At 42.1% G+C, this 22,229-nt stretch overlaps 1 protein-coding gene across 1 annotated transcript; it reads right to left on the minus strand.

Annotated features, from left to right (window-relative positions):
• Window positions 1–5,084: 5,084 nt before the first annotated feature.
• On the minus strand, window positions 5,085–22,177 carry OAT (ornithine aminotransferase). The gene is made up of 12 exons (XM_072972077.1): window positions 22,082–22,177; window positions 20,936–20,997; window positions 17,607–17,678; window positions 15,812–16,039; window positions 12,877–13,101; window positions 12,677–12,772; window positions 10,522–10,649; window positions 9,734–9,856; window positions 8,959–9,087; window positions 7,945–8,058; window positions 7,026–7,170; window positions 5,085–5,908 (listed from the first exon to the last, which is right to left on the minus strand). The coding sequence occupies exons 4-12, from the start codon at window positions 16,008–16,010 to the stop codon at window positions 5,748–5,750; spliced, it is 1,320 nt and encodes a 439-aa protein (XP_072828178.1). The 5' UTR covers window positions 16,011–16,039; window positions 17,607–17,678; window positions 20,936–20,997; window positions 22,082–22,177; the 3' UTR covers window positions 5,085–5,747.
• Between the last annotated feature and the right edge of the window lie 52 nt (window positions 22,178–22,229).

Here is a 22,229-nt window from a genome sequence, read left to right on the forward strand (position 1 = left end):
GCAGTGGACTCTCCATGCTTCTAGAATTCGTGGAGTAAATGCAGAGCCTCACCCAAGTTTGAGCTCCCAGGTCACTGTGTGAAGTCCTGCAGTTTTATGTGCTCTTTGCATATGTATTTAAAATATTCCCAGGAGTAATTACTTTCAGGTCATTAATATACATGGCTTGGCCCTCAGGAGCCACTAAATTAAAGTGCTTTGTGATTAAAAAAGAAAAGAAAAGAAAAGAAAGAGAAAAAGAAATTAGGTGTTGGTGGATCTTACGAGCATTGTTCACTTTCCATCTCACAGAGGAAGATGCACCCAGATGGCCTGAGGAGAAAGCCACTAAGATCAGAAGGCACCCAGGACCTACATAGGAGCCCATTTATTCAGGAGCCAGAGCCATCAACAGTCCTACTGAACAGGGTGCTTTGAGCCAGGTTCTGCTCCACTCCCATTTATCTTTAGCTACCATCTGCTCTGCACTTAAGTACTGTGATGCAAATTATAAAACCCTATTAGCTCAGATATTTCATTAATGATTTGAGGGACTGGACCAATGCATAAGGGGGGAAAAATCTCATTTCCAGGGTAATCAAGATAAAGGCTGGAGAGCTAATAAAACTCCTCTGAGCTATTATGCATGCACAGGATAGTAGAGTAAGTCCTGAAATATATTTGGAAGAGTTTTTCCTAAAAGGACTCAGCTGCTTTTGTGTATCTATTATTCATTTGAATGGCTCCTGCTAGTATTTTTAAGACTCCATCCCCCAAGTTAGAAACAAAATGAATTGCTTTTACCCGTACCTGGCGCCTCTCAGCCATGCTCCTGGGACAAGTGGGAGCACTGTCCACCATCTCCCTAGCTGTTAGGACTGCATCCTCCCTCCTTGCAGAAGCCTGGTCCAGCCCACGGTGGCCAGGGCTCCAGGGCTCCACCACTTACTGTTTCAATGACCCAAGGCAAGTTTGTCTCTCTAAGCCTTGGTTTCCCTGTCTGTAAAATAATGGAGATATTAGTGCTTGTGATGAAACCTGACATATTTGGAATAGCACCTGGCGCAGACTGTTGAATAAATCCTATTTCTTGGAACCACCGCCTTTCCTCTGGGGCTAGCCATATGGTACATGTTTTTCAAATAAACCCCTTGTAATAGGGAAGAATAAATCTGACTCCACACTGAATCTGTTTCTTTTACTTTAACCTTTGTATTCTATTGCTTTCGCTACAAGAATGTTGCCTATAACCTGAAATACACAGGCTAGCCCATTCTCAAGGCTCTGACCTTTGAAGGACAGCACTTTTCATTCACATAGAGATAAAAAGTCGCAGAGGCTGCAGAACAGAGAATAAGCATTTGTCTTGTTAGAGGTTTACAGGAACATCGTGACCTTCATCCACAGCTGAAAGAGCAAAGGATTCCAGCACCAAGAAGTTTGCCGTCGCCAACCACACCTCCTCCCCTTTTAGTGTAAAAGAAGCCTGAATTCAAATTCAGGTAAGATGGCTCTTTGGGATTCTAGTCCACTGTCTTCTCAGTCTGCTGGCTTTCCGAATAAAGTCACTATTCCTTGCTCCAACAATTCGTCTCTCAACTTACTGGCCTGTCGGGCAGCAAGCAGTACGAGGTTGCACTTGGCAACATACCAAGGAGCCCTATGAGCTCAAGGACCACATCCGTCTCTTTCACAATGGGTCCTCAGGGCAAGCCCAGGGCCTGGCCTCGTGGGCTGAGTGAATGACATCCTGCTTTACAGTCAATATCTGCTTGTGCATCCACATCCAATACCCACCCTGCAAAGGCTGCACACTAGGCTGCCCTAGGGGGCATTTAATACACAAATGCCTAGGCCTTCTCCCCAGAGATTCTGGTGGAATTGATTTGAGGTGGGGTCTGGACACTGATATTGACTTTTAAGTACTCCAGGTGACCCCGATAGGCAACCAGCATTGAGAAGCACGGCTCTAAATCTACAGATGGTCCCCACATTGTGCATCCCCTTCGTGATGGGAGGAAGCTGGGAACTTTAAATTCCTACTGCCTGAAACACAGCGTAATCTCGCCTCTGTAATTCTGCGTCATGTATTATCCTGGTATATCAGACATCTTGCCCCAACGCCAGGTCGCTTATGTGTGAAATGATTAACTTAGACGAGGTGTCCTAGACGGTCAGAATCCAAAGATCAGATCATTACTGGGGTTTGTTATGGGCTGAACTGTGTCTCTCTTCCACATTCATATGGTACTAACCCCTAAAACCTCAGAATGTGACTGCGTTTGGAGATCAGGTCTTTGAAGTGACAATTAAGCTAAAATGAGGTCATTAGGTGGGTCCTAAGCCAATAATCCAGTATGAGTGTTACCCTTTTAAGAGATTAAGACGCAGACACACAGATCCCTACGAAAGGCCACAGAAGAAACCAGCCTTCCAGACTCAGGATCTCAGACTTCTAGTCTCCCAAATCGTGAGGAAATAAACTTCCGTTGTTAAAGACATCCTGTGGTGCTTTATGGCAGCCCTAGCAGATTAACATGGGGCACAAAATAGCTCCTGGGTTATCTTTCTTTGGACGATTCTAACCAGGGCCAGTATCTGGGCATCCCATACCCTCTGTGGTTCTCTACTTTGGGCCACTCCTCCCCTTCGGAGCACACCCAGCCCCTTCTTTCCTCCTCTGGCTGTCACCCTCATCCAGAGGTCCCCCACCCACCCACCCAGTTGTGTGGGCCGGGGCCTCCTGACGGTGACCACATGCCACACGGGAGCATCTGCACCTAGGTGAGCATCTCATTCACTCATCTACAGGCTTTGCTACCATCTCCCCTCATCCTCAGACCTCTCCTGAAAGGGAGGTATTGTCCCAGTTCCTCAGATGAGAAAAGTGAGGCTCTAAGATGTGGCAATAGCTCTGACATTTCACACCAGTTCCATTCCAACGCCCGGCCTCCTTCCTGCCTCCCCACCACCCCGGCCCCCCCACTTCATCCCAGGGAGACTACAGAGAGCGAGGGCCTTCCTGCCTTGTTCTCCGCTGCCCACACACTCACAGCCCCAAACAGTAAGCATGTGCTGGGTGAACAGGTGCACAACATGCAACCTGGTGGGCTTTCCTAACCCATCTGGGCTCCTCCCATTTCTCCACTGCACTCCCTCCCCTCAGGGACCCCACTCTTACCAAATAGAGCCCCAGCTCCTTGTCCAGAATTCCAGACTCGCCAATACCATTGGCCATTACTGCATGCTAGGCTCTCCCTGCTCTCCACAGCCCCCTCTGCTTTCCTACAGGGACTTTTTCAAACCATTAGGACTTTCGAAGGATTTAGCAGGAAGCTTGTTGATTTGTTAAATTCACCTAGGCTTTAGAGCTTCTCTGATGGGTGAGAATTGCTGAATGCAAGTTAAACTGTCTTCTGATAATCTTACGCCTCAAGGCAGCATCAGACTCTGCATCTGCTGGGAGCTTATTGAAGATACAGAATCTCCCTCCGTGTCACCCACACACATGCTGAGTCAGAATCTGCATTTAGGTGAGACTCCTAGAACAGGTTCTCAGCTGACTGCACACCAGAGCCATCTGGGGAGCTTTCAGGTTCCTGATGCTTGGGTGCTACCCCAGGGATTCGGGTCTCGGGGAAGGCCTGGGAAACCCTGGGGAGTCCAATGTGCCGACACAGCGTGACCTGGGAGGATTCTGGGAGCAGCACCAGAAATAAGCCCTGTCCTGTATTCCCGATCAGGGGTGAGAATTGGCAGTTTCTGAACATTGTAGGAGGGACCTCACACTCCAGTTTGCCACGTGTCTTATATAGATTGAAGGTCTGCAGGGGCCGGGCAGGTCTAAAGTCAGAAGCCCCACCCAATCAATAAGCATTGCCTTTGGTATGAGCAGACCCTCCTGTAACCACTGGCTCACAGATCTGGTCATTAACTCCCCTGCTGCTGAGAGGTGACTCCCTAGAACCTGCGAGTGGGCAGGGAGCAATGTGGCACTACTGATTAAAAGTTCGTTTTCTTTGTCACAGCAACCCACTCCAGAAACACTCACACGGCTGTACAGATACAAACAGAAAGCAGCCACAAGGAGCTTTGTTTAAAGTGAAAAACTGTTCACAATATATGTAAATCAAACCATCACGCTGTATGCCTTAAACTTACACAGTGGTGTATGTCATTTCTCAGTAAAACTGGGGGGAAAGACAATGCTATTAGCATTAAGCTCCACTTCTAAAAGAAAGTGAAACTGGAAACAACTCAAATGTTCCCTGATGTGAAATTATATTCACTTACGATGAAATACTATACTCTAAATTAGAGTGTGAAATCAAATTCATATTTTATGGCAAGCCAAGAAAAATGTAAACATGAAAGTTTTCCTCTGCCTTTTGGTCTCCTCGCCCCTCTACTGTGTGTTGCTTATCTGCATTTTGCATCGACCAAACCTCCTCAAATTGGCAGAAATAACTGCTCAACCACAAACAGCAACATTTTCTAGCACCACCAAGACAACTTCTTACTCTTACAAGGGGCCCATGACCCACCACTTGCTAGAATGTGTAAACTGTCAATAATACGCCATCTAATGTACAGCCCTGTCTCAAAAAACTTGTATAACTGTGTTTTGACTTCTAACGTGTAGAATGGTTTTCAGAGCTTTCTGAGAGGCTGTCCCCGTGTTGTAATCCTCAATTTGGTTTGAATAAAATTTTCCATTTCTTTCTTAGATTGACTGATTAATTTTTCATCAATAAGAGAATGAGATAAACATATAATTACAGATATAGAAAAGCATCCAAACTATACTGTTTGGATGAAAAACACAAACAAACAAACAAAAAAACAAAACAGAAGGTTGCATAAAACCATGAATAAGGATACTTTAATAAAAATGGTAAATACCAGTATACACATGGGAAAAAAGCAGTTATTTTAATAGGGGAGAAAGCAGAGACTTTCTTTTTATAATTTCTGTTTTTCTAGAGATTACCAGATTCGCCCAAATGTTCTTAGGAAACACATGAAAAAAACCAAGAACATTCTCAAGAGAGCTTAAAAATATGAGGTAATTAACACTGAAGTAATCATGTACTGGTCCCAAGGTAGACTTTTTAAATATGAGCTTTATTTTAAATTTAAAGAAAGATTGGAAATAAGCACTCTTTACAAATGATACCAAACACTTAAAACATAATCTAGGAATGTTAAACATTAATTCTTAATTCAGAATAATGACATTCATAGAATTCACCCTGGTGTTGGTCAATATGGAGTCTCCTTAAATCCAATATTTCATATTAGCTTAACCACTAATACTTCCTAAAATTCAATGATTATGATCCAACTTTCTAAGGTTAGGTAATAAGTCTTCTATGCAATACCCTCATATAACTTTTTCAAATACAAACATTTATACCAGCAGGGAAATTATAAAAACATATATAAACTATGCTGAAAGGCTTGATTAGAAGGCCGTCTATATACAGAGAGATGCATCGCACCTCAGAAAGCACACGTGCACACAAAACCCTTAATCAGGCACAGATGCCAGGACACTCTCTGAGTTACATTACACAGCAAACGGCATGTTTATAAATGTCATTCTATTACATATGAACTGAATAATAATATATCTTTTTAAGAAGCCCTTGACCCGGGGAGTGGAGTATGTCTGTGCTAAGCATAGAAGCGCAGAGCTTTGCACAGGAGGTCAACGAACTGCCCGTCTCCAGCTGGCTCCCAGGCACCACTGAAAACTGTCCGCACCCTCAGAAAGACAGGATGGTCTTGTTAATGATTTCCACGGACTCCTGAATCTCATCCTCCCCGATCACGAGCGGAGGTGCAAGCCTGATGATGTCGCCGTGGGTTGGCTTGGCCAGAAGTCCATTATCTCGAAGTCGCAGACACACCTTCCAAGCATCATAATCTGAAGAAAAGACGTCAAACATAATATGCTGATCAAAGCCAGATGTTTAAACATTGTCTCGTAGCATGTGTGGGCAAGGGCAGCCTGGCAAGATAGAATTCCCAGTGCCTACTCAAGAAAGGTAGCGCCGAGCTGCAAGCTTGCTTCGTTCTTACTCTTCAAAATGAAGTTACTTTTCAGCAATGGTTCGAATGACACGATTTTTGTTATTTTTTCATAAGTGAAAAAGACCAAGTAAAAAAATTACATGCTAAGGCGGATGTCATTAATTACACGAGGAGTCAATACAAAAGAACTGGGGAATGATACAGATAAGTAACTGGCACAGAATAAGCCGTACCCAAAACCCAGTGAACCCTACACATTCCTAACCTGGATCTGCTTCCTGAGACTCTCTTCATTTCATTGTATGATTCTCAACCCCGGCTGCATCAGAATCACGAAAGGGCCATCGCCAGTGCCTGGGCCCCACTCCAGACCCATCAAATCAGCGTCTCTGCACCGAGGATAGGCTTGGATTAATTTGTTAAAAAGCTCCCCAGGTGATTCTAAATGCAGTCAAGGTTAAAAATCACTGCTTTAAAAGGAAGAGTTATGGCAAGAAAATCCAGCAAGGAACCCTTAAGGGCTACAAATGATGTGTTAAACACCAAACATTCAATGAAGTGGCAGCTGGGGTTATTTTTATTATCGACATCATCATCATCATCATCCCTCGTATTACTGCTGCTCCTACAGCCTCTGCCGATGTGCAAAGTATTCAGGTAAGGAGGGAAAAGGCTGGCAAAGAGCAAGCGGACTGGCAAGTGCTCTGCACAGACTCACGAACAGAAAATAAACTGAAATCTCCAAGCACTGCCTAACTAAACTGAGGCAGAGTAACAAATGACTTACGGGGATAAACAATAGGTGGATTAGTTAAATGTGCCTTAATGTATGAAAGAAATATAGTTTTAAACCCATTAATATAAATCAGGTAATACTCTGCCTGGAAGACTTGGTCAGTAGGAGGCCAGCCCAGAGTCACAAACAGAGGCCTCCAACGACCAGATAAAGTATCAAATGCGTTTTTAGCTCTTCCTATAAAAATAGTATCTGGTAAAACATCATCTCGTACCTTTGGTTTCTCTAATAACAACAGCATTTAATAATCCTTTTCCTCTTACAGTAGTTACAATGTCAGAAGGCAGCTTCATGAGTTCATTTCTCAAGATGGAACCCATTTTTTCTGCATTTTCAGCAAGGTTTTCTTCTTCCAAAACCTACGTTCAAAGAGAAATTACACAAACGTTAAGATTGCCTTTTTTTATGTTGTCCTTTGGAGAGGAATGTGAACTATGAGCAAAGGAAGAACATGATCAGATAAAGACCAGAGTAACTTAAATTTCATTTCTATTTTTCAAAGACTGTACCAGTTTGATTTCTAATCAAACATATACAAGCTCAGACAAAGAGCCTGGCTTTAGTCACAAGTCCATTGTCAATCTGATTCCGTGGCAAAAAGAGGATTAAAATTTGTTTAATGCAAATGATGTATTTTCTTATTAGCTGAATAAATGAATGGACTTAATATTAATTTTTGAACTGCAATAGAGTTTCCTTTGTTCTTTTTCCCTAAAAAGTTCATCCTCAGAGATTACACACTAATTTAATGCCTTTCAGAGGCACTTAAGGAATAAGTCTAAAAGCATTCAAGTCCCCACTTTAACAACAACGACAGAAAAAGCCACGTGTGCCAAGCCCGACAGGCCAGGCCTGGCCAGAGTGAGAGCTCTGTGAGGACCAGCCAGGGCCTTCGGGCCCGAAGCCCCTGGCTGGTCGCAAACTTGGGAAGCCCACAGAGGATTCCTGTCTCCTAGGCCAAGGTTAAATTACTTTTTGAGAATGTCTTGCCCCTAAAATCTTCCCTCTGTACTTTGAGTCCTGTAATACTTGGTGATCTTACTACATTTCTCATTTCACCAGTGGGCTCAAACTCAAGGCTCTTCAATGCCACCAAAAGGACTGGATACCCTACAGCTGCCAGCAGTTCTCACCTCCAGGGCTGCAATGGCCACTCGGCAGCCTAGGGGATTGCCACCATACGTTGAACCGTGCTCCCCTGGCTTAATGGTCAGCATTATTTCATCATCACACAACACCGCGGACACCTGAAAGACACAAAATTCAGTGCTGCCCGAGTTTTTTCTCAGATGAACTACCCTTTTTTATTCCTTTAAAAAAAAAATTTTTTTATTTATTTATTTTCAACTGAAGTCCCGTCAGTTACAACGTGTCAATCTCTGGTGCACAGCACAATCACATGAACTATTCTTATTCTCACCAGGAACACAAATATTTATGAAGCTGAAATTAACTGCGACAAAGTGTCAACCAACAAAAGCTACACATGTGCCACCTTAACTACCAGTGACAAACTGAGTTAACGCCCTGACACATTACAGCCATACCAGGCACACTTTGATGGCACAGAATAGCATTCTGTAACTAAAAGAAAGCTGTATCTGCAACGACATAATTAAGAATTCTTTCCACACTCAAAGTGCAATGCTCTGCCTAACTGCTTAGAAAACAATGTCCTGCACTGCACTTCAGGGCCCGCTGATCCGCACCAATTACTGGCTCTCAATAGCAAACCCAAAGAAAGAACTACAATTAAACATTAATGTTTTCCAACCTCTACATTAGTCCGTCGTGGTTTTGAACAATTAGTTTAAACAATGAGAAACACAATGCTATGTTCCTGAACAATGGGGGAAGAGCATAGGAGTCCACAGGAGTACTCTTGGGATAAAATGTTTCCATGCAAAACAAATGCCATGGAGCAAATCCCAAGGCACACTCAATTCTTCAGCTAAAATTAACTAAGTGGGTCACCCCACGGAACTCTGAAACGTTTTTATTATACATATTCCAGGTGACCTATATACATAGCACACTAAGTAAAACCAAACCATCAGAAAGACATTATCGTCACAATCAGCTAATATAAAAATATCTTAAGGATTCATGAGCAGGGAATAGAAAGAGAGGTTGAACATTCAACTTACAGGGTATAAACCACCAGAAAGTGCCTTTCCTAGAAGGACTAAATCAGGTCTGACATTTTCGTGATCAACAGCCAGCCATCTCCCAGTCCTGCCCAATCCTGTCTGTATTTCATCAGCAATAAACAGAACCTTTGGAAAATAACAAAACAGCATTAATTATTATTTTCATTTCCATAGGGAAGCAGTGATCTTTATTTCACTCTTCCCTGCACAAATCTGTCATTCTGACATTCCCCCAGATTTGTGAAAACATCTGAATCACCCACCCAACTTCAACAGCGTCCTATGAGAATCCTGTGGACACACTAATTACTGCCTGTGTCAGGCCACTGTCTCCCCAGAGGCCCATTCTGCACTGTCCTACACAGTGGAAAGGCATTTATGCAAAGTGACGGTTTTGTGGGGTTTGTTTTTTTTTTAATATAATTGCTCTCTAGGAATAAATTAATCCCCTTGCTTATTCCATTAATATTTATAAATATTTATTTCTTATTAAATACTTTTTAGGTTGGTGGGGAAAGGGGAAGAGAGCTTAAATTCTGGAGCAAAGGGTCACGACAAAGAGTTTGAGAAGGATCAGAGCACAGGCTGCTGGAGTGGAGGGGAGGCACCAGGGTCAGGGCCCAGTCGGTAAGCTGCTGATAGAGAGAGCGCCCTGGAAGGTTCTGAAGCTTTTCGATGGCATCTCCCTCTAGTGGAGAGAGGATGTAATCTCCGTGTTTTATCCCATCAGTGGAACCCTTAAGAGATGCTGGCAGGCGGGCAGGTGGGCGACCTGGTGCTGGGTGCAGAGCTCTCGCACGCCTATGAGGTAGCCTGGGTCCGGGACGACCACGCCTGCTTCACCCTGGATCGGTTCTACCATGAACGCAGCAACGTTGGGATCCTGAAGAGCACGCTACGAAAACAGCATGGATATGTTTTCAGTAACTTCCCTTCCAACCTACCTAGAAACCTGAAATCACATAATGCATGTATTTCCCCACAGAGGATCGGTGTACAATTTAGGTTTTTGCACTAACTTCTATTCTAACTTCAAAGTATAACTTTTCTGACTGACATTCGATTACCAAAAGCTCCAAACACTTCAGCTTTAAGCTACCGCATCTTATATTTTCTAATACATACTTACATGCACTATAAATAAAAACTAATGAAAATGGCCTTTTAAAGAGCCATTCAATAGACACATCAAAAGCGTTCTCTTTTGATTTTACAAGTCTTCCACTGCCTAATTTTTTGTTTGGTTTGTTTGTTTTCACTGCGTAATTTTAGAAAGCTAGCTGAAAACTAATTTTGTCAACTAAAGTAATTAACAGGTAATACCCAAATTAATACTTATGCAGGAGACAAATCTAGAAGCTGGTTGTCAGGAATAGACCACAGAACCTGGTTTCCCCATGTTGGAAACTGACCATTACAGAGAGCAAGTCTGAAGTCCTGGCCTAACTTAAATACAGCCGATTCTCAGTACAGCCACATCTCTGGTTTTTAATTCATACAGTCAACAAATTTAAGTCCTATTTACTATGGGCAAAAGGGCCATGGTGCTCGCTGAGGTACCTCAAGGGCAGGCAGGTCATTATATGGAATGATTTCAAAACCGGGCATAAATGGTCCAAAACCATCGTAACTGGTTGGGTCTGTGGAACTGGAGATAGCAGACAATGTTCTACCCCAAAAGTTTCCAGCTAGAAAGAAGAAATAAACACTGATTATTTCAAACAAACCAGCAAATTTAATAACCACTGTCCCCTAAAAATACCTTAGGAAGCTTGATTTTTAAAAAAGTAAAGGTTTGCTTTAGAGAGCCTCCAGGGAGCCCATTCGTTTAAACAAAATCTGACATTGAACACCCTGGTTCATATGATCACTACCGGCCGGCCTCGCAATGACTATTTTAGGCACTTCTCCATCAAGCCTCCCGACTTGATATATAGCCCCTGAGGGCCAACATTTGACTTTTCTTTCAGTAATCCCAAACCCTAACGACTGAGGCATTCAATGCATGTTTTTCTAGACACATTTACGACAGTGATATGAGAAAAAGACAACCCTTTGTAGAGAATTAGCAGTTTCCTTTTAGAAATCCAACACTACAGGCTAACGACAGTACAGAATGAGTTTTAAATTTCATTTGGATAAAACATCCTCAGGCAGTCCAAATACTTTCAATTTGCCTTCCTTGCTATTATAGCCTGTTATGTGCTAAAGGGCAGGCATCTGCCTTTGCTCAGGAACAATTTTTACCCATTAATTTATTTCACTCATCATTTGAGGACCTACCATATATTAGACACTGTTCTAGGCACTGGGGATAGATTGATGACTGGCAAGATAATTTCAATGTGGTTAAATTCAAGGAAGGAAAGAAAGCAGAATAAGAGAGGGCTGGAGGTTCACCCTTTTTTTTTTTAATATCTTCCCACCACCTCTGCCAGCAGCAACTCAACTAACCCAGTACCAAGTGATTCAAAGTTGGCTTCACAGCAGCTCTAAACATGACTCTTGCAAAGCTTCTCTTCAGCTGTGAGTAATCCCCATTTGACTTGTCCACAGCAAAAGCATACTGATTCTGCCCAGGCTTGTGTAACAGAAAATGCACCAACCAGACCATGAGCCTCTCTCCCCGCTCTCCTCCATGTGGCCTCAGGCGTCTCCTTTCTGCCACTTACCCTGCAGATTAAGGGACTTGCAGTGGGGACAGTCTCCACCCACTGACTCACCAGCTTCTTTCAACACCCAGCTGCAACACCTCTGCACCCTGTGCTAACGTGAGAGAGACTGGACCCGGTCCGTAAGGACGAAAATCACCAGGAAGGCCATTTTGTTTGCAAGAGACAGTGATGTTGTCCTACAACTAAGGCACAAGATTCCAAAGTGGCAGGTCACAGAGCTGCGCAGAGACTTTTTCTTCTTCAGAAACAGGAATCTGTCATCCCCTTAAATACCACCTATGGCTGGCTGTCAGTTGAACTCTGGATTCTATTATATTATGATGTTTACAATTTACCTGCATGTGTTCACAGGCAAAATATTTAATGATGTTGACAATCAGGTGAATGAATCTTGACCACATGCAGTGACAAATTTATCCATACTCTACATTTTTAAAAATGAAAATCAGTTTCTAAAAAGTCAGAACCTAGCCATTGAAAATTATTATAAGATCCCAAAAGTTAGACTGTATCATCTGAATTAACTGTTGGTCTCTCCACTCAGTATTCAAGCCACCCATCTCCACCACTCCCGGAAATATATCCAGGGCAACTCTGGCCCTCCTCTTCCAACAGCTTCTAACAACATGATACAATAATACATTAAACATTAAGATTCAAGCTTCATATCGTACCTAGGACATGGCCCTACCCCAAAATTACTCAACCCCAACAACGTCACGAAAATGCTCTACCAGTAAGACCACCTAATTAACCGGAAAACTGCTATGAAAAAAACCAGATAAGCAGATGAGAAACAAATCAAACAGTCACTCATTTTAAGGAGGGAGTAGCAGGGAGTTATTTAGGGGAAAAAAAAAATCCCATATATGAAGAAATGCTTGGGAATAAACCCAAGAAAGGAAATCCCTCAACTCTATGAAACATTCAGCAAATAACATATATGAGGCAAACATATTAGAAATATTTCATCAGTAAATTAAAATGATAAATGATATTCTATGTTTAAATCACAGCAGTTAATGCTGGCTTTCACCTACCTGCAAAAACAATCTTCGCTTTGTATTTCGGGATACCCTTAACGTCATATCCCCATCTACGAGCAAGTTTGCAAGCAGTCTCTCCAGCCTCCACTCCTACAGAAGAGAATATTTTTCACTTTTAAAAAATGTTTACAACTATCAGAAAATAATATTTTCTTGGCTACATAACCAAAATTAAAAAAAAGGAAGCATCTTACCTGTATTCATAGGAAGGACTTTGTGGTAGTTGAAGAGTTTAGTGACATGCTCTTCATATTCGCCAAGCACGTCATTGTAGAAAGCCCTAGATGTTAAGGTCAGTTTGTCTGCCTGACTTTTCAGAGCGTTCACAATCTTTGGATGGCAATGCCCTTGGTTGACAGCACTGTAAGCACTCAGGAAGTCAAAATATTTTCTGCCTTCTACATCCCATACATAAATACCTGAAATATGTAAGGAAAATAATTTTAGAAAAATCACTAAATTACACGAAGTTCAAAGATTAATAAGATGGCTAGCAAGCCCTCTGAATACCTACACATGAGCCCCTATTCAATGCAGAATTGTGGCTAAGGCCTATTTTAGCACAAGCATGATAAACTCTGGTTTATAAGGAATTCTCTTTACCCGTCCAGCTTCAAATTACACGTTTAGCAAAAATAGCAAAACATGAAAAGACTTTATAAATTCTAGAGTGAAATGTTTATTCCTGGAAAGAACAGAGTTTGGAATTTAAAGTTGGAATTTAAAGTAAGTTATGCATAACATAAAAGTCACAACTGGTTGATTGTAAAAACCAACAGAATGGGAAAAAAAAATTTCCAAATCATATATCTATCCAATAAGGATCTAATATCCAGAATTCTTAAAACTCAACAACAAAAAGACACACAACCCAATTAAAAAATGGGCAAAGAATCTGAATGGACATTTCTCCAAAAATATACAAATGACCAACAGGCACATGAAAAGATGCTCAGTATCATCAGTCATTAGAGAAAAGCACATCAAAACCACAAGAATAGCATTTTACACCCACTAGGATGGTGATCATTTTTTTAAAAAGGAAAACAAGTATTGGCAAGGATGTGGAGAAACTGGAACTCTCACATACCACTAGTGAGAATGCAAAATCGTGCAGCAGCTATTGAAAACAGTTTGGCAGTTCCTCAACAAGTTAAACAGAAAATTACCACATGACCCAGCAATCCTACTCCTAGGAAGAGGTGGAAGACAAAAGAAGTGGAAGACAACTGTTTAAACAAAAATCTGTACGCCGATGCTCACAGCAGCACTACACGAAATAGCCGAAAGGTGCAAACCACCCAAATGTCCATCAACTGATGAACGGACAGACATACGGTGTGTTCATAAAATGGAATGTAATTCAACCCTAGACAGCAGCAATGAAGTACTAACACGTGCTACAGCACAGATGGACCCTGAAAACACTGTTACGTGAAAGAAGCCAGACACAACAGGTCATGTATCATCTGATGCCACTTAGAGGAAATGTCCGGATAGGCAAATAAATTCCCAGAAACAGAAAGCAGATTAGTAGCTGCCAGGTTCTAGAAGGAAGAGAACGGGGAGGGACTGTTTCATAAGCATGGGGTTTCCTCTTGGGGTAACTTTTAAAAGTTCCAGAACTAGCTAGAGGTGACAGTTGTACAATGCTGCAAACGTTACTTAATGCCACTCAACTGCATGATTAAAGTGGTAAATATTATGTATATTTTACAACTTTTTTTTAGTTGACCGTAGATATTAAAATACATTGGGGGCTTAACATCTAATTTTTACCATGTACTTAACACACTGTGTTAGGCGCTTTTGGCGCTTATCCCATCAAAAACCCCCATGAGAGTGCCACCACCCCTACAGCAGAGAAAAGTAGTAACCAGCCCAAGCTGGCACACTTGGAACCACGACCTGCACCCAGGCAGTCAGATTCTAGAGTGCATGCTCCGCTACTATCAGAATATTTTTGCAAACCAAACTGCTTCCAAATTTGTAATGTACAAATCTAGATTTTCATTTGTTCAAAAGGGGATATATCTGTATTACAGTACTGGTTCCAAATAAAATACAGGCAAATGATACAAAATGTTGAATACTCTTATGCATCATCTTCTGACCCAAAGCTAAGTAATAAACTTTGGTTTTATTCAGTTATCGCTATTATTTCAAAAGGTGGATTAAATCACCACTTGGCAACAATCAGTCATCATTTATTCAGGCAAGAATCATTAACAGATGCTAAAAGTGGGAGTAAAAGTTTGATGAGTAACAGGATATTTGCAGCCTCAAACCATGTCTCTGTAAGATATTTAAAAGGGAAAAACAGCCACATTGCAGTGGAGAAACCTGGCAGACACCACCTTACCAGCCAACCTCAAACTGAGGTTCAGTCTAAAAATTATTGGCCCGTACTCTTCAAAAATTTCAAGGCCAAGACAAAGACTGACAAGTTGGTCTGGGTTAAAGCAGACTAAACAGACCTGAAAACTGACTACAACCCATCATCTGAGATTTTCTCTTGCTCCACTGGACACAAACAAAACTGGATCAGGCCTATAGGTTAGATAATGGTGCTGTGTCAATTTCCTGACCTTGATCATTACAATTTGTTATGTAAAAGAAAGTTCTTGTGTTTCAGGAAAGACACACCAAGTAGGGGTATAGAGGTATATAGGGGCAAAGAGGCATCATGTCTGCAACTTCCTCTCAAACGGTTCAAGAAAAAAATGTATTGTGTGTGTGTTTGCAGAGAAAAGATTAAGCAAATGTGGTAAAACGTTAGCACTTGAGAAATCGCAGTAAAAGAAAAATTTTTGTACTGTTGGAACTTTTAAGTCTAAAATTACACAAAATAAAAGTGAAAGGAAAAAAATAATAGCAATACAACAGAACTTTATTTGCACATCTTGCATTCCTTGCTGGCAAGGCCATCATGACAAAGACTGAAAAAGTTCACCTTTGTGTTTCCCACAGCACCTAACACAGCAAGCACTAGACACTCAATAAATGTTGAATTCATCACATTGGCAACATAGAAATTAAATGCATCTGGGAAAATGTATAGTGAGAAAATATAAAAGCAATTTTTACAAAAGCTTAAAGCAAATGAGGGGAGAAGCGTTTAGAACGTACCTTTCCCTCTCTCCAGGGCTACAGGTAAAGGATGGTAGTTGTGGGCACCATATTTAGATTCCCGTTCAAAAATGGAATCAGAAGATGGAGGGCCTTGGACCGTTTTTTTGGTTGCAACAGATGTAGCAGAAGCCACTGAAGAATGAACTCCACGACGAAGGACAGCAATGGTCTGCAAATGTGCTAGTTTGGAAAACATGATGTCCTTCAAGGAAGAATACCACTAACCTGTGAAAAGAAAAGGCAGTGAGGGTAAGGATCTTCCCAGAGCAGGTGTATGTCAACTTACTGTGTGCTGAGCATTTACCACAGTCTGACAACAAATCAGAAAAATAAGAGAACTAAAGACCTTCTGGGAAGCCTGAAGGCCAACAGGGGGAACAAGTATGTAAACATTCACAGTAAGCCTGACACGTGCTAGAGGAGGGTGTGAGCAAAGTGCTACATGCTAGGAGCCCGAGGGAATCTGCAAGGACGGCAAAGAGAGGCAGAACACCTTCTGTGCCACTTGACGGTTTTATAGTAAAGACACACACACGCTCTCGCTCTGGGGCAGTCAGGCAAGGCTGAACCGCGGAGGGACTGAAGAGGCGGTACCTAATCTTGGAGGCTGAGCAACCATTCTAAAGGTATTTATGCGGGGGTGTGAGACTCAGATGGATTACAGACTACAGCCCAGAGGCAGAGACCAAATCAGAAAAGCAGGCTGCCTACTCCAGCGATAGCAGCCACGGGGGAGGGGACAGAGGGACTGAGAACTACTCTGCACATGGACTTGGTCCTTACACCTGAAGAGTAAGGAAATTAAGGAAGAATTTGGTTCCTACAAAGATACCAGGGACCATCCTAAGGCAAAAGGACTAGGTGTGGCGAGGGAAAAGTGATTTACTGGGGGATGGGAGGAGCTTGGTTAAGTGTAACACCAAAGACAGAAACTACAGAAGGTACAATCTGCTATTTAGCCACAAATATCTAAAACTTTCACAGGTCAAAACTATCATAAACAAATGTGAAAGGTAAAAAGACAGGGAAAAAAAGGCTTTGTAATTTATAATAAATAGGCTTTGAAGACCTTTTACAATAAGTGGAACAGACCAAAACCAAAATAAAACAATATATATGAGATGAAAAGCTGCACCTCCCAAAAGAAACAGCCTACTCTGCTAGCATGATTGTTTCTATAACATTAATCCCCAAAAAAGTGCACCACAAAGGAGGGAAAAAGGCAATTAGAATTAGAGAACATCAAACTACAATAAGGTAAGAAGCTTAGTAATAAAACCTAAACATCACTGAGCACATCTATTTATATATTTCAGGGTCACGGCTTTTCTCACCCACTACCAGCAGTCCTAAAACCAGCCCCACCACCGTGCTTTGTATTCCAACTGTACCATTAATAGTCACCAGAAGCCAGGAAGTGTAGACTGAGCTATGGGAAAATCCAAGAATAAATAAGGAAATTGGGGAAAATACATAGGAATCACATCGGGAGCAAGGGGGTGTTTTTTTTTTAAGATGAATTCAAGATTAGTGGAAAGTTGCCAAACACTTAATATGTCTATACTTAATTTTTTAAAACTAGTTAACTAGCTAACTCATGTTTCAACAGAACTCTGTCGATGACAAGTCATGCCACGCATGATCTCCTGGCCCTCAATCTGAGCTGCCAAATAGCCGAACCTAATACTTGGAGCTTGGCTTGCTTCCCCCTTCAACTTGGCACTACCCAGTAAATCCAACGGAATGTGCCAACTGCTAAACAAACCCAGCACTCTGGTTTGCCAAGACTCACCAACTATCTTTTTTCTTCCCACAGTTCAGATAGAACAGACCCAGGGACAGTCTTCAGAGGGTCCACTAACTCCTGAAAGAAAAAGCAGAATTATATGCATAAGTGCAATTTTTCTAGGGAGAACGTCCCTAATTTCCACTAGATTTTATTTCAAAGAAGCATGTAGTAATAACAAAAACACTTACGTAAGAATCATTAAGACTGGAGACAGCCACTAGCAAAAGTGCAAAAATTCCGTTATACTAGACACAACTTCCCCAAAACACTACTGCTAAGTCAAAAACATCAATTTTAACCTTATTTCTTGAAGAATTAATGCCATTTGACCAACTACAAAATCAAAACAAATCAATTTTTGCCTCGGTCAAATTAGCAGTAAAACAGTGCTACTCAGATATTCTTTAAACACTTTCAGAAAAGAACTGTAACCACAATGAAAGCCTTAGATATGTTTGTGCTCTTAGACCATGAATTTCACTCTCAAGATTCTGTCCTAAAGAAATACTCAGGAATGTGAAGAAATAGTCATAAATATAAGGTATTCAGTAATATGAGAATGGTTCAACATAGTCACATACACAATATACTGTCATTTAAAATGATTATAGATTTTAACGACACGGAGAGATGTTTTAGGATATGTTTAGGTGAAGAAAATAAAATCCTATATATACAGAAAGGTCAACTCTACAAAAAAATACTATACACAAGAAAGCTCACTGTGGTTATCTTTCTACTGTTCTATACTTTCCATGTTTTCTAATGATTGAGAATTACATTTATAATCAGAAAAAGTTATTAAAAGTGAAACTGTCTGCCTAGGTTGTCACATTAGACAAAGAGAAAGCTTAGACAACAAAGAAAACCAAACTAAGACAAAAAGAGGATTTTGAGAAGCTCTGAGAACACAGATTGTGGTTAAAAGAAAAGCAGAAGTCACTACTTCTGGAAGCACAGCAATCAGGTCTTAAAAGTCATCTCTAAGGGATAGGGGCAAATTCTAAAATAAAAACGATTCTCTATGATGATTTTTCTATCAGAGTCTACAGCTCTGTGACTTCTCTAGAAGCTGGCAGAGAGGCTCTGAAAAAAATAAGGTATTAAGAAAAATACTATAAACTCTCTAAGTAGCATCTTTTAAGTTAATCAACAAGTTGATTCAATATTGTGAATGAAAGGAATCTTTGAAACTACCTAAATTCAACACTCTCCTTTCATACAAGACATTTGCTCAGCTCCTTCGCAACAGAAATGGGACAAAATATCCATTTACATGCAGAGTTCAGGCCGTTTTATTAAAAAATAATTACAACTTACTGACAAAACAGGAACATCCAAAACATTACTACTACTCATCTTGAAGGTTTTTAAAGATGAACTCCGAATATCTAAATTCAACTGGGGAAAGTCCTGTGGTTGGATGCATCAAATGTACTAGAATCCTGTAAGCACATTTCTATTAAAGAACCTTCTGTGTTCAAGTTACTGTGCTTGGCACTATATAAGAAATATTAGAACAGAAATGAGATAGGCTTAAAAATAGCCAACATCATCAATTTCCTCTTCCAAAAAGGCTTGGGAAACCCGGAGAGTAAAGCCCTCAGAGTTTGGAGACCAGGATTTCAATTTTAGCTCGGGCTCTTAAGAGTATCTTTGTTTGGATGATTTTGTCAATTTCTTTCAGCTTCAATGTCCCCATTTGTAAAATGAGGTTGAAGCCATCCAAGGCCATGGCTGAGGACTAAATGAGATGTTATGTTAGCACCAAACTTAGCACAAAATGGCCACTCAAATAGTTCTCTCTTCCCTTAAATTCATAAGGGAATTAGCCAATTTCTGCAACATAATAATCAACAGTGCTAGAGTTTTTTTCTCTAAAAAAATTTTTTCTATAGATAAAAAATTAGAAACACAAGAAAATTACTTGGAACTGCATAGTAATCATTAACTTTTTAATTTTTTCTACAAATATTATACATGTTAGTTTTATTTCACCCTTCCCTAAAGAATTTTACCACAATAAGACCTTTTGAAGATTCCCAGGAAACCTGCAGATTTTTGTCACAAGTCCTAACACTTCAGGACACTTCTTTTCATGCCTACTAGAATCCTTCTAGACTCCTTAAAAGGACAGTAACCATGTCTTAAAGTTCACTTTGCAACTCCAGAACCTAGCCCAGGTTTGGGCATTCCTTGTCTGCCAAAAGAACGAGGTCACTCCTAAAAAGACTTAGGACTTCTGAGGGAGTCAAGGGAGCAACAGACAGCAAGGCCGGCCCCAGATATGATTAAATCACCCACCACCCCCATGGAGCTGCATCTAAGAGGAGGCTAGCATGATATCACCAAGAATAATCTTTCCATCAAGAGTTCACCTCATTAGATTAGTTCACTCCAGGCTGTGCATTTAACACAGGCCCACGCTCAGGTCTTGGAGAAAAAGACAATTACTGACAGTAAAAACTTTAACACTGAATGTTTTCAGGAATCCACATAATTAACAAAGTCCTTCAAATTACTATTATTTCCTCCTGTTACATCCTATCTCCACTAGAACACACCTAAAACAGAATTCCATACAAGGTTGTATGGCAAAGAGTTAATTTAGCATACCTTATGAAATACTGTTTTTCTAAATCACTCTAAAAGAAAAAAACTGTAAATTCATCAAAAAGCCACTTAAAATATTCCACTTGAGGAATAAATTTGGTTTTACTACATCTGTCAAATATTTACTTCTCTTGAGGTAACCATTCACAAATACAGTCCTTTTTGAAAAGTTCTGCCAACAAAAGCTTTTTGGGTTTTTTTTTACGTAATCTGGCTAAAATTCAACTCAAGTGCGTCACTGGCAAACACCTTAAGCGTTACTACTGAAAAGGGACTGGCTCTATTAACTCACACCCTCCACACACCTCCAAAATCCATTCATCACTACTTTTAAATGTATGAGATTTCACCCATCCCCAAGAACTCAGTAAAGGGCATAAAATACGCACTCAAATCACTGTAATAAAAGCAGAGTATGGGTGGAAATACAAATAAGACAGCCTCTTCGAGGAAAAAAAAAACGCCTTTCCAAGAATTTTTACCATTATTCTTTTTGGGGAACAAATCCAAAACTAATCTTGAACACCATGAAAATCTGTAAATCCAAAACAATAAGCTTTATTATTTAAGTCCTGTTTTTATAAAAAGATTCTACTTTCCCACTTGGATCTTTTTTATACTCAGGAACCAGATTCTCTTAAAACAGAACCAGGATATTCCAATGAAAGAAGTCTATTGTTTCTTCCAAATGGGTACGACGAAGAATTTGGATTACATACCTAAAGAACAGCTCCAGGCTCAGGTCGAGAGAACTAGTTTATCTTCAGAAACTCTTACAAACCTGAAAAAGAGATTTAGAATTGAGAAACTGGAGTTTAGTAATTTCTTAAAGCCACTTCGTTCCAAAGTCACTCCTTTTCCCCCTTAATTTATCACCTTAACTTGTCAAAGAAGTAAAACTGAACACTAAGAAGGTGAGAGATACAGTGACAAAGGGAAGAGACTGTAGGTCACTGAGGACAAGTGTACCACCGAACTGAACCAGAATTTATTAACGCTCAGCACTGCTGCCAAAGAAACTCAAGGGATGAAGTCTTCGCGCTGAAGCCCTGTTGACCCCATCCCCTGACACCACGTAACTAACCTGCACTTTACTGTAAGGTAAGGCTCTACTTCCCTGATTTTTTATTTGGACAAACGCTGGAAGGGTCAAGGAGATAGGTTGGGGGAGGGGAGAGATGGGCAGGTTGGCGGCAGGTCCTGGGAGCTGACTGGGAGAACTCGGACCCCTTCTCAGTAGTCTCCATCGGGTCCCTGGCCCCATAACAAAAGCCACCGTTTACTGAGCAGTCCTGCCCGTATCCAGGATGCGCCCTCCTGGCCGACATCAGGAACCCGGGGTGCCTGCGGGGCCCGGAGCCCCCACCCCACGCGCCGGAGCCCTAAACACCTCCTCCCCGGAAATGCGGAGGCGCTCGAGAGGCTCGGTTCCGAGGTGCAGAGACCCCGGGGCTCCTGGGGCCGCGGCGCGGGCTCGGGGGCTGCAGGCCGGGAGGGCAGAGCGCCGGCTCCCCTGGGCCGCGCGCCAAAGGACCGGCCCGGCTCCGCCCGCTCTGGCAGGCGGAGGTGCCACATCCACAGCCTCTCTCTCCTGCCTCCCCCGTTCCCGGCCAGGATGCGCCGCGCCCCTGCCCGCCGGGACTCTGCGCGGACGGGCGGCTCTGCGGCCCCGCGGTGCCCACCGCCCGCCGCGTAAACCGGCTTCGGAGGCGGAGCCTGCAAGCCGGTCGGGGCCCAGCGTTCCCTCAGCCCTCTCCCCCTCGATTCCCGGACCGGAGCCGCCCGCGCCCGCCCGCCTCGCCCGCCGCAGTCCGGGGCGCCCAGGACTCTCCCGAGCCCCAGCACCACGGCACGGACGCGGATACCTGGGGGCGCCTCCGAAGCCGGCCGCGGACACGCGAAGTCAACTGAGCAGCAGAGACGACGGCAGCGCGTCACAGAGCTTAAGACGCTGCCTGTGCCCCGCCCAGGGACGCCCTCGCGGCCCATTGGCTGGCGGCGGAAGGCTAGGCC

The sequence above is a fragment of the Vicugna pacos genome, chromosome 11 (assembly GCF_048564905.1).
Source record: "Vicugna pacos chromosome 11, VicPac4, whole genome shotgun sequence".
Classification (NCBI taxonomy): domain Eukaryota; kingdom Metazoa; phylum Chordata; class Mammalia; order Artiodactyla; family Camelidae; genus Vicugna; species Vicugna pacos.

Coding starts and splice junctions, on each gene's coding strand:
- OAT (XM_072972077.1), bottom strand. CDS start 16,010: ATGTTTTCCAAACTAGCACATTTGCAGACCATTGCTGTCCTTCGTCGT. Junction 12,773..12,876: donor AGTCCTTCCTATGAATACAG/GTAAGATGCTTC, acceptor TCTCTTCTGTAG/GAGTGGAGGCTGGAGAGACT. Junction 10,650..12,676: donor AGCGAAGATTGTTTTTGCAG/GTAGGTGAAAGC, acceptor TCTTCTTTCTAG/CTGGAAACTTTTGGGGTAGA.